The 16,593-nt window shown below is 36.9% G+C and overlaps 1 protein-coding gene across 2 annotated transcripts in view; it reads right to left on the bottom strand.

Moving 5' to 3' along the window:
* Positions 1-5,940: 5,940 nt before the first annotated feature.
* LOC146462844 (uncharacterized) overlaps positions 5,941-16,593 on the bottom strand; it is a 239,352-nt gene continuing 228,699 nt past the window's right edge. The window contains exons 21-22 of one of the 2 annotated variants that reach the window (XM_085085135.1): positions 8,269-8,352; positions 5,941-6,951 (exon numbers count right to left, since the gene is read on the bottom strand). In XM_085085135.1, the coding sequence (XP_084941261.1) occupies positions 6,671-6,951; positions 8,269-8,352 (365 nt within the window). In that variant the 3' untranslated portion in view covers positions 5,941-6,670. The remainder of the gene's footprint in view (positions 6,952-8,268; positions 8,353-16,593) is intronic. The other variant, XM_085085133.1, reaches the window with a different exon arrangement.

Genomic DNA, 16,593 nt, shown 5'->3' with positions numbered 1-16,593 from the left:
TTGGTGTTACAGTTTTTCTAATGGATGTTTGAATGATCTTAAAACTGACTTTAGTTAAGAACTTCAAATTCCTGTGAAAACGTATAGCTTAGCTTGTCAATGGCCCCACGACAGAAATAATAAATAATAATCAAATCACTTATAGAGCGCTGTGTCCACTAATTGCTCAAAGCGCTGTACAACAATGGTTTATCGCTTCTGTGCGATGACAATTGTTTAAAAATACGTCAGCACTAACCTAATTAAACATGGTGAACGACTAGATTTAATGGTGCCTACTACGTTTACGTTTTTTACTTACACCCTTCTAGCCGCTCGGGCCGGAGTCACGCAACGCTCCCGGGGAGCGTTGCGTGACTCCGGCCCGAGCCAACACCAACACCACCACCGGTGGTGTTCCACCACCAACACCACCACCGGTGGTGTTCCACCAACACCACCACCGGTGGTGTTCCACCACCAACACCACCGCCACCACCACCGGTAGTGTTAGTGGTGGAACACCACCGGTGGTGGTGTTGGTGGTGGTGTTGGTGATGGAACACCAAAATAAACTCATTAACGGATGAGTACTAACAATCTATTGCATCTTTACACAGCCATTTCAATGGGGGTAACATTTTTTTAGTGCAAAAAGACAGGCACAAGTGTCATCATAAATTCAACTATTTGAAAAGAAAATTGAAATTCGCTGTATGAATTATCCTTAATTTTCTTGCCGCCAATTAGACATCGTGGTAAAACGTTTATAGATAACGATACCGCTGGCCACATTAAGTTGCCGTAATGGAACCAATATATTCCCTTAAACAAGCAACAATGAAATCAGACATAACCCGTTCTGAGGTAAAAGAACAGATGACTATTATAAACATATGAAGGCGAACTCGGCGATTAAGAAATAGAACTGAGAGTTACTTTGATTCGTTCAAAATTTTTGGTAGTTAAACAATTTTATATTTTGTTCTTTTCAGGTCTCTCAAGAAATGTGCCTTGTTTAATAGCAAGCATTTAGTAGTCGCGTGTTTTGATTGTGTTTTAATTGATTATTTCTACCAACTTAAGCTGTCTATTGTTTATGATAAGTTAATTGGCTTTTTCCGTAGAGTTTTTATGCAAATTTAGCTTTTGGCTTAAGTCACCGCTTCTGCATAATTAGTGGCAACGGACCGTGAGGAGAGGTTGCACAAGAGCTTATATCTCTGATCTGAAACCAAAAGCGCATTGACCCTTGTTAACGTAAGTAAAGGTGGACAGTCATTAACATCAAACATAATCGACATTGTGAAATCTGTGTGTGTGTGTGTGTGTGTGTTTTAACACGCACAATTTAGGAGCAAGGAATTTATGAACCGGAACATTCTTAGTCCGAGCGCTGAAATAAACAAAGCCAACAAAAGACTGTATTAACTGTTTAAACCTCAACAAAGCTCAACCTGAAACGAATCTTTTTTAGTCATTAGGCGGGAAAGGTGCTTAGTTAATTTAGGCGAGAAACACACACGACAAATACTTTTCATTATTTCCGAGTTTTCGGGAAAAGTCAGGTTATATAGAGTGTCAGAAAAGGCCAAACACAGACCAGAAAGGCCATAACCAGGCCTGAAAGACCAAAACCACGCCAAAACGGCCAAAAGGAGACAAACTGGCCATTCGTCGTTATGTGTCTTTATTTTACTCAGACACACGCGTGGGTGTCGCGCGTATTTGTGTTTTGTTTTTTCTAAAAAGACTTCCGAATGCAGATTCTTTAGCTTAGAAATTGTAGATCCTGGAGCTTGCGAGTGGCCAAAGGGCGTTTGCCTTCCGTGGAGTAAAAGTCTACAATAATTTATCGAAGCATTTCAGAGACACGGCAAGTCTTAACGTTTTGAAAAAGAGACTTTTTTAAGAATCGTTTCAATTCATAGTTTTTTCATTATCGTATTTTTTTTCTTTCTCTCTATGTTACCATCCAAATGAAAATAGTTTTAATTATTTTTATTTTTATTTTCACGTATGGCGGAAGGGCCTCCAAAGAGGAGCTATACAATAAAGTATTTATGTATGTACTATATGACATCATGTATCCAAAAATAACTTCAAAAACCTGTCAAACCGGTAATTTCGCCCATGACTGCCATAAGTTAAAAATAGAGCATGACATCATTAATAAACCTGTCAAACCAGTTCATAACCTGTTGGTAAGGCTAAAATAAAACATGACGTCATCCTATAATGAGTGAGCAAGACAATAGGTGGTGACGTCATCGTCGTTAATGTATGACTTTATTTTTAGATGATGATGTCATCAGTTTTTAATGACGTTAATCCCAGGGCTATTGTGATGACACTGTGTCCCTGTGTCCCTGAGCCAGAACGCTCATTCTATTTTTAGATGATGATGTCATCAATTTTGATGACGTTAATCCCCTGGCTATTGTGTTAGCACTGTGTCCCTGTGTCCCTGAGCCAGAACGCCCATATTATCACTACTTAAGTGCAAGGGGTTTGCAAACATAAGGGTAAAGGTTTCCTTATGATGGCTACCGATCTTGACGGATCAGTCGCAGTTATTATATCGAAGCCTGACGATACAAATATCTGTATTCTTTCCATCACAGACGATCGCTCTCGATACCTGAAATAGCTGTTTTCAGCAATGGAGTGATCGTTGCCGATCATATGGAACGGCCAGCCGTTATGTATCCTCGGAGATCCAGTGATGTAACCTGTCGATGTCAGTAATTATTTGAAAAACAGAACTAACGTGAAATTTTGTTGGCTACGTTGAACTATCGATTATTAGTATTGATTATGAGTATCGTTTTTATAAACTGGCAAAAAAGTTTCCCTCGATTTTGCTTTTTTCCGGCGAATTTTTCCTCCTGAGTTTTTTCCCTTTACACCTTTTACGTGTTTTCTTTGCTTGCACATGTACGTGGGCATGAATCCGCTCTTTGCGGTTTCATAAACGGTGGGAAAATCTTAGAAACTCTGACGGAATGTAGCGATATGGAAAGTTGCGATGGTAAAGACCACGTAGTCGTGGGTGTCAGTAAAACGCGGGGTCGGGGCCGGGACCGGGACCGGGGTCTGGGTCGGGGTCGGGGTCATTTTTTTCTTTTTTTTTTTCAACGCCACAGGTCATTTGTGGGTCAAATAAGGATTAAAGCCAATATAAAAAAAGTCAAGTCTCTAAAGCTTACTAGCTTAGGATAGGTCATCGGTGACAACACTCGATGCAGGTCTATTCTGGCGGACATTGGTTCCGTGAATTGACTAATTTTACTTTTACTCTTCCAAGAAGCGAAACGAAGCAAAACATACCTGGTACGAGTATATGTCTTGAATTAACAAATTCGAAAACTACAATGTGCCTTCCATGATCACGTTCGTTTTGTAAAACTCCCGTCCATCCAACGTGTTGTGGAGGGCGATGGTTGATCACGTGTCCATTTTCGCGGGAAAAACGACCGAAAACCCTTCGCATAATGCTCAGTGTTTCATTCACCTCTGCACCGTTGGTGAATAACGAATATATTATCTCAACAAGAAGAAAATTTTTTTTCTCTAACGAATATATTACTATTATTTTATTTTATTAAAAAAAAAAAGAAAAAAAAGAAAAAAAATGACCCCGACCCCGACCCCGACCCCACGTTTTACTGACACCCCGTGCAGTTAATCTTGGGTGTCAGTAAAACGCGGGACCGGGGCCGGGGCCAGGGGCCAAGGTTGGGGTCGGGGTCTCTTTTTTTTCTCTTTTTAATAATAATAATAATAATAATAATAATAATAATAATAATAATAATAATAATAATAATAATAATAATAATAATAATAATAATAATAATAATAATAATAATATATGTATATAAATTTTATTGATTTATTCACGTGCTATTTTAAGTTTCGCTTGGCTCACAGGTTACTCTATGCGCCCTGTGTTTCTTTCTGATACTGTGCACACAGATAGTTTAACTGCGCATAATAATATAGCTTCATGGGAAGGGCTTTCACTCGTTTTTCACAGTCAACCATCATCCTCTACAACACGTTGGAAGGAAGGGAGTTTGACAGTCAATCCACGTCAAACTTTACCGTTTTTTTTTTTATTTGAATGGAGTTTTTAAATTTACATGTCGCCAATGAGATTTCAGAGTTCCTAGTTTATTGACGGTATAAAACAATGAATCTTTCTTTCCATTACAGCACAAGTATATCAAGAATAACAATTGTCTCTCGAGTATTTTGAATCTTTTTTTTGTCAGTTCATGCGCCTTTTCGGAAAGATTTCCAGAGAAATGTTCTACATTCCATTCAAATGCCGAGCTTTACAAAGGAATTCGAACGCATGTTTATTTCATTCTCGGAAATAATAGTCACAAGTGACATGGATTGACTGTAACAAACGAGCACGATCATGGAAGGCGGCGGGAGTGTTCATAGTAAGTTCATGCACATTCTAGTTCACGAATTTGTTAGTTCAAGGAAATTTATTGTCTCGTACCTTGTATTTTTTGCCTCATTTCGTTTCATGGAAGAATAAAAGGTGGTCAATTTACGGAACCAATGTTCGCCAGAATACGGAACTGCATCGAGTGTTGTCACCGATGACCTATCCTAAGCTAGTAAGCTTTAGAGACTAAACTATTTTATATTGGCTTTAATCCTTATTTGACCCACCAATGACCTGTGATGTTGAAAATAAAAATAAATAAATAAATAAATAAATAAATAAATAAATAAATAAATAAATAAATAAATAAATAGATAAATAAGTAAATAAAAAAATAGGAAAAAAGAAAAAAAAAAAAAAAAAAAAAAAAAAAAAAAAAAGAGAGAGAGACCCCGACCCCGATCCCGGCCCCCCGTTTTACTGACACCCGTTAATCTTTGTTCCCCGTGGAGGATTCGTCCAATGTTATAACTTATCTGAGATTTATAAACCAGTGCCATCGATCCCTAACACTTCCTTTGTTCGTTATTCTCTGGTTGTAACTTTGGTTTATATTAAAACTGAACTCAACAAAAGATTTAAGTACCCTTTACACTGAAAAGTCCGTTTTTACGTCCTTGTGATCCCTAACTTTTATATAACGTTAAAACTTCACTAGAAATGTTCATTTTTTAGTTTTGGCAACTCGCAACTGCAATTAGCAACTAGCAACTCCACTACTCGCAAATTACCCAGTCCCATATTTAGATAACATCTCACTCACGATTAGCTAAATATGAGCTTTCTGTTGTTTGTCCCATCGTCATATCGAGGGGAACAAGAAAAAAATTACAAGTCTTTGGCGATTTTGACAGAAACATGCTTATCGTTAACAGTTGTCGACAGATTAATGTTGAAATTATCGGGATTTTGAGAGCGTTAGTTCTCTGCGCGGATAGAAAGCCCGAAACTGATTTTTAAACCTGGTTTTAGAACGGCATTTCGTCAATTAATAATTCTAAACTTCAAGTGATTCTGTGTTTTACCGGGTAGGGAAACTCCCTTCTGGAAAAGTGCACCAAATTGAGAATTTCGACTGATCCAACTTTAGTAATTTTCAGTACCTTCCCCATGACCTTCAAAACTAAAGCAGAGATCTATTATTGGCCTCAAACGATTTGTAAACACTTCAACTGCACATTTCCAAGCTTAAAAGGTTTTTAATCGATGCGAATTAAACAGAGCAAAGTCGAGAGAAGGTGTGGGACACGTCTATTTTGGGTACTTTTCTAGACACGTGGGCCCGAACAGATTTTATTCAATCTTCCGGGTTTAAAAAAGAATTCCAAGAAATCAAAACCACCACGTTACTAGAACTACTATAGCCAATTTATACTATAGTCAATTTATGAAGGACTTTTATTTTTTATCATGTGCCACCCCTCGCTCGATGTTAGTAGACATCCCCTCTTGAGTGAATTTGATAAAATTTCAAAACCCCAAAAAGGTTTTCTATCAACTAAAAGTTAAAACTAATGGTCAAGTTTTCTGAGTTTGTTATAAGTTACCACTCCAGCCAGTATACTAAAACTGTCCATGAGCATCCACAGACGGATATGATTAGAATGCATTGCAATTGCAACTTCAAAAACGGTGAACGGAAAGTTCGCAGGTGATGCGTGACACCTGAAAATGTATTTCTGATTGGGTTGATATTAAAATAAATACCAAAACGTGTCAATAAATGTCAAAAGAAGCATTACTGACACTTTTTGGTATTCATTTCAGTTCAAACCAATCCAATCAGATACCTTTTATCATGATGGTGTTTCTCTTGGTGTTCTGGTGTCATTTTGTAACTAAGTGAAGGTGTTGTTGCAGCTTGACCTTAAACAAGCCGGATGTCAAGACTGATTCATGCTATGTTACTTTACACTGAAGTCAAGAGAAACTATACTCAGTTTAATGAACGATCCTCAAAGAGACCACACAAGCTTACTTGGGTATCCCGTGAGCCATGTTTACAGCTACACCATTTCAACAAGAAAGGCCGAAATCCCAGAGACACTAATCCTTTAAATATAAATTTCGTTGCAGAATGAAACACACAGCCGTAAATACGCTTTATGACAAAGAAGAAGAAAGTTTTTATTGCACCCGTAAGAAAGATGTTGCTGCAGTTGGTTATTACAGTAAACACGAAAACAATATCGCGGAGCTGAACACTTTCAACAGTAGCAAAACACCTTTTCAGCCAGAGTGGCAACAAATATTCTCAGCTAAATCTTTGCGGCCCACGAAGCTATGGCATAACGCTTCATATAAGACTTGGTAAGTCGCAGCAGAACCCTGTCTCCTATTCCATGTAAGCAGCATTTTATACACCTTCTCAGATAGTTGTTTGTTTTTACTATCAAACGAATCTAGCATTGCTTGGTCAAATTCAAGCCTACGTCCTAGCTTCTCCCAGTCGTCACCGATTTGCATTGATAGACCTTCCAGTTCCTCAAGAGATGGACTTCCCTCTTTAACTGCAAAGAGAAGAGGTTTGTTTCCTTACTTTCTTGGTTTATAATGCTTGAAAACAAATTTGGAAAGATTTAACGTCCAATAATAAGGCAAGAATGGGGAAAATGCACAAATAAAAGGATGAATGGAACGCCGGAGGAGGTAACTAAATAAACGAACGAATAAATGTTTGATTAATTGATTGATCAGTTGATTTGATTGATTGATTAATGGATTGATTGGAAGCTGATTGAATGAGTAAATAAATAAAAGAAAAAAAGAATGAACGAGCGAATGAGGTACAATGAATGAATAAATGAATGCACACTCAAGAATTTAAGGCAAGGGTCTCTAGTTATTTACTCCAAAAAGCAAGCTAGGGGTTGGTCTGTGACGTTGAGACTTTGGCAGCGTAAGATGCTTGCAAATGTCAGCATATTGACATACACGATGTATATAAAATAATTAGGTCACGTGACCTGTTATGAGGTGCAACATTCAAGAAAACTTTGGAGCGAAAATGGCATCACTCTTTATCGCCTCCGAGAGGCTGCCTGTATTTTTATAACTTTGCGGCTATTAGGCACTTCATTTCTTTGCTTGGGCCTTTTTTAATTTTCTCTCAAATTTTGAAAATAAACAGCTTAATTTACTTTGAAGTGACTGAGCACCAGTAAAAAAGCCATTTAATTTAATTTCAAAACTAAAGGAATAGTTTAAAGACCCACGCACAGAAATAAAGTAGCTAATACTCGCAATGTTTTAAAACTACGGGTAGTCTCCAAGATAAAGTGGAACGATTTTTACTCAGAAGTTTTCTTGAATGTTGCAGCCTTAACAGGTCACTTGACCTAGCTTACATACGTCGTGTATGTCCATTGTTGACATTTGCAGGCATATTACGTTTATGGTTTGTGTTATGGTACGTTATGGTTTATATTACGTTAATGGTTTATGTTATGGCTAACACTACGCCACCCATCCTTCCCTTCCCCCTACCCCACTCTTTGGAGTAAATAACTGAGAGCCATGCCTTAAATTTCTTTAGTGTGTGAGTGAGTGAGTGAGTGAGTGAGTGAGTGAGTGAGTGAGTGAGTGAGTGAGTGAGTGAGTGAGTGAGTGAGTAAAGGAAGGGAAAGAAGGAAGGAAGGAGGAAAGAAAGAGAGGGAGGGAGGAAGGAAGGAAGGGAGGAAGGAAGGAGAGAAGGAAAGAAGGAAGGAAGAAGGAAAGGGAGGGAGGGAGGGAGAAAGGAAGGAATCACAAGTGCACGAGTGTCGAAATATTGCAAAAAAAATTCTGAAACAATTTTGTTTCGGCTGTGCAGCAGTTAAAGCCATTACCTTTAACAAGTTTGTTTCGCTTGGGATCTTTCTGAGAAGGAGGGAATGGAGAGCCTCTCTTGTTAGCACGTCTGGGTTCGAAGCCTATCAAATAAAAAATAATAAAATTTTATGAAAAAAAAAAGGGGGGGGGGGGGGCATAATACTAAGTGGCAATTCTTACTACAACGATAGTTGTCTAACTGAATAACACGAAGCACCTTACCCTCGACTGGGGAATTAAAAAAAAAAAAAACAAGAAAATAAAGCAACCTCGCCAGCGTGTCTTTTGTGCACCCATCGTAAGTTAAAATCCTCCTGGGTCAAGAAAAAGTTACCCGGAAAACCGCTGGCTGCTGAACTCTGTCAAATTAAAATGCACCTGATACACTCATAAGAGTCAACTACGTCCACGCCTTTGGTTTGGATAATGCGTTTGTGTTAAACAATGAAGGGGATTGGGTTCATGTCCAATAGCTTTACCTAGAGAGCCAGGGTTTTTTCACTCACGTTAACCAAAAAATTACATAATAAGTTTGAGAAACGCCCCTATTGCTGCCATGAAATACAGCTGTGGCTGTGATAAAAACTGCATGGCCAATTGTTACGAGATGGTGGCAGACCCTTTAGACGGTGAACAGTACTTTGCACTTACTGTACAGTACATGCATCTATTGACCCAAGTGCACCCCATTGATCCCTATTACAAAGAATCAACCCCAACTTATGCACTCAACAAAATCAATGCACTGAGTCAAGACTATACCTGATTGTACTCTAACTGTAATTGGTAAATCATTTTTCTGAAAAAAAAAAAAAAAAAAAAGTTGAAGACGAAATCTCTATCTATTAAACAGCTCTAAAAAAGGAATTCCCCGTGGTAATTTATAATTTTAATCATAATTTGAAAAAAAAAACAAACATTAAGAGCTAAATTGAGATCTTTAGAATAATAACATCTTATGACACAAGATAATTATCTTCAATTAGCACGGTCGTCATCACTTCAGTTCACAAGTAACAAAAAAAATGTGACGACTACTGCACGTCCAAAATAATCCAACTACTACTTTTATGACTAAATCTTGACTGTTCTGTGTTCTGCATCACTTTTGATTTTCCATGCATTAAAGTATGTTTACATAAACAAGCAACATGAACATACTAAAATGATACAGTTCTGTATGTATTTTTCAATAATTTTTTAAAGACAGCAATATGAACAGAGTATTATTTTCAATGCACTTTCTATGTTGTCTGTACAATAAAGTGATCATAAGAGGATGATTACTCTTCAGGTCCATTATTCAGAGCACATTATTTTTCTAGAAACTAGCCAGGATCAATGGATACAGCTCTCTGTACACAACTAGTGAATAAAGTTTACAGGAAGTTTAGACGCACCTTTGATGAGTCAGCAGGATTTTTTGTAAATTTCTTGGAACCAATTTCTATGCAAATAATATCTGTAGAAGAAATAAAAAAGCAACATAATGCTGAATTCAAAAGATGCAAGTTTTAATTATTATTTTTATTATTATTATTATTATTATTAACCGCCGATCGGTTGGCTCAGTTGGTAGAGCACCGGACTACCGTGCCGGAGGTCGCGAGTTCAAACACCGGCCGGACCACCACTCATGGTCTTTAAAGAACTGAGGAGAAAGTGCTGCCTTTGCTCTGATATCTGCAAATGGTTAGACTTTCTAGCCTTCTCGGATAAGGACGATAAACCGTAGGACCCGTCTCACACACACTTTCATGTTCATAACCTTGTGGGACGTTAAAGAACCCACACACTAATCGAAAAGAGTAGGGCATGGAGTTCCCGGTGTGCTGGTCTGGTCTTTGTGTCTGCAATAGTTGGGGGTTAGTTTGCAAGGAACTACAAAAGTTCTGTTTCTTTCCCTCATCACACTTAGTGACGAATTTGACTAAAACTATTAAATTATTATTTATTATTACTATCATTATCAATTTTTTGTATTTTTGTTGTTGTTGTTGTTCTTTTACACCTAAGGAAGAAAAAAATAAAGAAAACAAGTGACAACAATAAGGGAACCCCACCAGTGTGCATGCCTGTTTGTGTGTGCCCGCGGTCCTCCTGGGTCATAAAAAAAGTTCCTTGGAACATACGTCCAGGGTCCACACTTTTGCTTTCACCTTGCATTATAAAATCACGCTTTACAGGATAAGGCAGTTTGCTTCTTGCCCAACCCCTTACCTATATGGCCAGTTTTTTTTTCTGTCCACTAAATTGTGTTAACTTTAAGTTAATGTAAAGTTTCCTTCAGCCGCCATCATTTAGCTGATTGGCAGAAGTAATTAAAGACTGCATGATCAGGGTTTAAGGGGAGCTGTTAGACAGTGATGCATCTTGTGGGCCAAGTGCACCCCATTGATGCCCATTACCACCCTTCAACTCTCAAGTATTTACTCAATATCAATCATGCACTGAATCAATACTTTACCTGAACATATCTTAAGGACATTTATAAATTCTTCATTGTCCTGAAAAAAAAAAAAAAATTAAATAAAGATGCAAGACTCTATCTAACAGCTCTAAAAGTGGAATTCCCAATAATAATTTATGATTGTCATTATTGAAAAAAACATAAAGAGCTAAATTGAGATCTTTAGAATAATAACATCTGAATACACAAGATAACAATCTTCAGCTAGCTCTATTGTGGTAACAACTCACCAAGATACTTCAAGGTGGGACGGTCGTCATCACTTCAGTTCACAAGTAACAAAAAAAATGTGACGACTACTGCACGTCCAAAATAATCCAACTACTACTTTTATGACTAAATCTTGACTGTTCTGTGTTCTGCATCACTTTTGATTTTCCATTCATTAAAGTATGTTTACATAAACAAGCAACATGAACATACTAAAATGATACAGTTCTGTATGTATTTTTCAATAATTTTTTAAAGACAGCAATATGAACAGAGTGTTATTTTCAATGCACTTTCTATGTTGTCTGTACAATAAAGTGATCATAAGAGGATGATTACTCTTCAGGTCCATTATTCAGAGCAGATTATTTTTCTAGAAACTAGCCAGGATCAATGGATACAGCTCTCTGTACACAACTAGTGAATAAAGTTTACAGGAAGTTTAGATGCACCTTTGATGAGTCAGCAGGATTTTTTGTAAATTTCTTGGAACCAATTTCTATGCAAATAATATCTGTAGAAGCAATAAAAAAGCAATATAATGCTGAATTCAAAAGATGCAAGTTTTAATTATTATTTTTATTTTTATTATTATTATTATTATTATTATTATTATTATTATTATTATTATTATTAACCGCCGATCGGTTGGCTCAGTTGGTAGAGCACCGGACTACCGTGCCGGAGGTCGCGAGTTCAAACACCGGCTGGACCACCACTGATGGTCTTTAAAGAACTGAGGAGAAAGTGCTGCCTTTGCTCTGATATCTGCAAATGGTTAGACTTTCTAGCCTTCTCGGATAAGGACGATAAACCGTAGGACCCGTCTCACACACACTTTCATGTTCATAACCTTGTGGGACGTTAAAGAACCCACACACTAATCGAAAAGAGTAGGGCATGGAGTTCCCGGTGTGCTGGTCTGGTCTTTGTGTCTGCAATAGTTGGGGGTTAGTTTGCAAGGAACTACAAAAGTTCTGTTTCTTTCCCTCATCACACTTAGTGACGAATTTGACTAAAACTATTAAATTATTATTTATTATTACTATCATTATCAATTTTTTGTATTTTTGTTGTTGTTGTTGTTCTTTTACACCTAAGGAAGAAAAAAATAAAGAAAACAAGTGACAACAATAAGGGAACCCCACCAGTGTGCATGCCTGTTTGTGTGTGCCCGCGGTCCTCCTGGGTCATAAAAAAAGTTCCTTGGAACATACGTCCAGGGTCCACACTTTTGCTTTCACCTTGCATTATAAAATCACGCTTTACAGGATAAGGCAGTTTGCTTCTTGCCCAACCCCTTACCTATATGGCCAGTTTTTTTTTTCTGTCCACTAAATTGTGTTAACTTTAAGTTAATGTAAAGTTTCCTTCAGCCGCCATCATTTAGCTGATTGGCAGAAGTAATTAAAGACTGCATGATCAGGGTTTAAGGGGAGCTGTTAGACAGTGATGCATCTTGTGGGCCAAGTGCACCCCATTGATGCCCATTACCACCCTTCAACTCTCAAGTATTTACTCAATATCAATCATGCACTGCAGAATCAATACTTTACCTGAACATATCTTAAGGACATTTATAAATTCTTCATTGTCCTGAAAAAAAAAAAAAATAAATAAAGATGCAAGACTCTATCTAACAGCTCTAAAAGTGGAATTCCCAATAATAATTTATGATTGTCATTATTGGAAAAAACATAAAGAGCTAAATTGAGATCTTTAGAATAATAACATCTGAATACACAAGATAACAATCTTCAGCTAGCTCTATTGTGGTAACAACTCACCGAGATACTTCAAGGTGGGACGGTCGTCATCACTTCAGTTCACAAGTAACAAAAAAAATGTGACGACTACTGCACGTCCAAAATAATCCAACTACTACTTTTATGACTAAATCTTGACTGTTCTGTGTTCTGCATCACTTTTGATTTTCCATGCATTAAAGTATGTTTACATAAACAAGCAACATGAACATACTAAAATGATACAGTTCTGTATGTATTTTTCAATAATTTTTTAAAGACAGCAATATGAAAAGAGTGTTATTTTCAATGCACTTTCTATGTTATCTGTACAATAAAGTGATCATAAGAGGATGATTACTCTTCAGGTCCATTATTCAGAGCACATTATTTTTCTAGAAACTAGCCAGGATCAATGGATACAGCTCTCTGTACACAACTAGTGAATAAAGTTTACAGGAAGTTTAAATGCACCTTTGATGAGTCAGCAGGATTTTTTGTAAATTTCTTGGAACCAATTTCTATGCAAATAATATCTGTAGAAGAAATAAAAAAGCAATATAATGCTGAATTCAAAAGATGCAAGTTTTAATTATAATTTTTATTTTTATTATTATTATTATTATTATCATTATTATTATTATTATTATTATTATTATTATTATTATTATTATTATTATTATTATTATTAACCGCCGATCGGTTGGCTCAGTTGGTAGAGCACCGGACTACCGTGCCGGAGGTCGCGAGTTCAAACACCGGCCGGACCACCACTGATGGTCTTTAAAGAACTGAGGAGAAAGTGCTGCCTTTGCTCTGATATCTGCAAATGGTTAGACTTTCTAGCCTTCTCGGATAAGGACGATAAACCGTAGGACCCGTCTCACACACACTTTCATGTTCATAACCTTGTGGGACGTTAAAGAACCCACACACTAATCGAAAAGAGTAGGGCATGGAGTTCCCGGTGTGCTGGTCTGGTCTTTGTGTCTGCAATAGTTGGGGGTTAGTTTGCAAGGAACTACAAAAGTTCTGTTTCTTTCCCTCATCACACTTAGTGACGAATTTGACTAAAACTATTAAATTATTATTTATTATTACTATCATTATCAATTTTTTGTATTTTTGTTGTTGTTGTTGTTCTTTTACACCTAAGGAAGAAAAAAATAAAGAAAACAAGTGACAACAATAAGGGAACCCCACCAGTGTGCATGCCTGTTTGTGTGTGCCCGCGGTCCGCCTGGGTCATAAAAAAAGTTCCTTGGAACATACGTCCAGGGTCCACACTTTTGCTTTCACCTTGCATTATAAAATCACGCTTTACAGGATAAGGCAGTTTGCTTCTTGCCCAACCCCTTACCTATATGGCCAGTTTTTTTTTTCTGTCCACTAAATTGTGTTAACTTTAAGTTAATGTAAAGTTTCCTTCAGCCGCCATCATTTAGCTGATTGGCAGAAGTAATTAAAGACTGCATGATCAGGGTTTAAGGGGAGCTGTTAGACAGTGATGCATCTTGTGGGCCAAGTGCACCCCATTGATGCCCATTACCACCCTTCAACTCTCAAGTATTTACTCAATATCAATCATGCACTGCAGAATCAATACTTTACCTGAACATATCTTAAGGACATTTATAAATTCTTCATTGTCCTGAAAAAAAAAAATAAATAAATAAAGATGCAAGACTCTATCTAACAGCTCTAAAAGTGGAATTCCCAATAATAATTTATGATTGTCATTATTGGAAAAAACATAAAGAGCTAAATTGAGATCTTTAGAATAATAACATCTGAATACACAAGATAACAATCTTCAGCTAGCTCTATTGTGGTAACAACTCACCGAGATACTTCAAGGTGGGACGGTCGTCATCACTTCAGTTCACAAGTAACAAAAAAAATGTGACGACTACTGCACGTCCAAAATAATCCAACTACTACTTTTATGACTAAATCTTGACTGTTCTGTGTTCTGCATCACTTTTGATTTTCCATGCATTAAAGTATGTTTACATAAACAAGCAACATGAACATACTAAAATGATACAGTTCTGTATGTATTTTTGAATAATTTTTTAAAGACAGCAATATGAACAGAGTGTTATTTTCAATGCACTTTCTATGTTATCTGTACAATAAAGTGATCATAAGAGGATGATTACTCTTCAGGTCCATTATTCAGAGCACATTATTTTTCTAGAAACTAGCCAGGATCAATGGATACAGCTCTCTGTACACAACTAGTGAATAAAGTTTACAGGAAGTTTAGATGCACCTTTGATGAGTCAGCAGGATTTTTTGTAAATTTCTTGGAACCAATTTCTATGCAAATAATATCTGTAGAAGAAATAAAAAAGCAATATAATGCTGAATTCAAAAGATGAAAGTTTTAATTATTATTTTTATTTCTATTATTATTATTATTATTATTATTATTATTATTATTATTATTATTATTATTATTATTATTATTAACCGCCGATCGGTTGGCTCAGTTGGTAGAGCACCGGACTACCGTGCCGGAGGTCGCGAGTTCAAACACCGGCCGGACCACCACTGATGGTCTTTAAAGAACTGAGGAGAAAGTGCTGCCTTTGCTCTGATATCTGCAAATGGTTAGACTTTCTAGCCTTCTCGGATAAGGACGATAAACCGTAGGACCCGTCTCACACACACTTTCATGTTCATAACCTTGTGGGACGTTAAAGAACCCACACACTAATCGAAAAGAGTAGGGCATGGAGTTCCCGGTGTGCTGGTCTGGTCTTTGTGTCTGCAATAGTTGGGGGTTAGTTTGCAAGGAACTACAAAAGTTCTGTTTCTTTCCCTCATCACACTTAGTGACGAATTTGACTAAAACTATTAAATTATTATTTATTATTACTATCATTATCAATTTTTTGTATTTTTGTTGTTGTTGTTGTTCTTTTACACCTAAGGAAGAAAAAAATAAAGAAAACAAGTGACAACAATAAGGGAACCCCACCAGTGTGCATGCCTGTTTGTGTGTGCCCGCGGTCCTCCTGGGTCATAAAAAAAGTTCCTTGGAACATACGTCCAGGGTCCACACTTTTGCTTTCACCTTGCATTATAAAATCACGCTTTACAGGATAAGGCAGTTTGCTTCTTGCCCAACCCCTTACCTATATGGCCAGTTTTTTTTTCTGTCCACTAAATTGTGTTAACTTTAAGTTAATGTAAAGTTTCCTTCAGCCGCCATCATTTAGCTGATTGGCAGAAGTAATTAAAGACTGCATGATCAGGGTTTAAGGGGAGCTGTTAGACAGTGATGCATCTTGTGGGCCAAGTGCACCCCATTGATGCCCATTACCACCCTTCAACTCTCAAGTATTTACTCAATATCAATCATGCACTGAATCAATACTTTACCTGAACATATCTTAAGGACATTTATAAATTCTTCATTGTCCTGAAAAAAAAAAAAAATAAATAAAGATGCAAGACTCTATCTAACAGCTCTAAAAGTGGAATTCCCAATAATAATTTATGATTGTCATTATTGGAAAAAACATAAAGAGCTAAATTGAGATCTTTAGAATAATAACATCTGAATACACAAGATAACAATCTTCAGCTAGCTCTATTGTGGTAACAACTCACCGAGATACTTCAAGGTGGGACGGTCGTCATCACTTCAGTTCACAAGTAACAAAAAAAATGTGACGACTACTGCACGTCCAAAATAATCCAACTACTACTTTTATGACTAAATCTTGACTGTTCTGTGTTCTGCATCACTTTTGATTTTCCATGCATTAAAGTATGTTTACATAAACAAGCAACATGAACATACTAAAATGATACAGTTCTGTATGTATTTTTCAATAATTTTTTAAAGACAGCAATATGAACAGAGTGTTATTTTCAATGCACTTTCTATGTTATCTGTACAATAA

The sequence above is a fragment of the Pavona decussata genome, unplaced genomic scaffold, assembly GCF_977016875.1.
Source record: "Pavona decussata unplaced genomic scaffold, jaPavDecu1.1 SCAFFOLD_184, whole genome shotgun sequence".
In the NCBI taxonomy this organism is placed as follows: domain Eukaryota; kingdom Metazoa; phylum Cnidaria; class Anthozoa; order Scleractinia; family Agariciidae; genus Pavona; species Pavona decussata.
The sequence above is the reverse complement of the archived record's forward strand: the minus strand, read 5'-3'. Positions and strand labels throughout refer to the sequence as shown.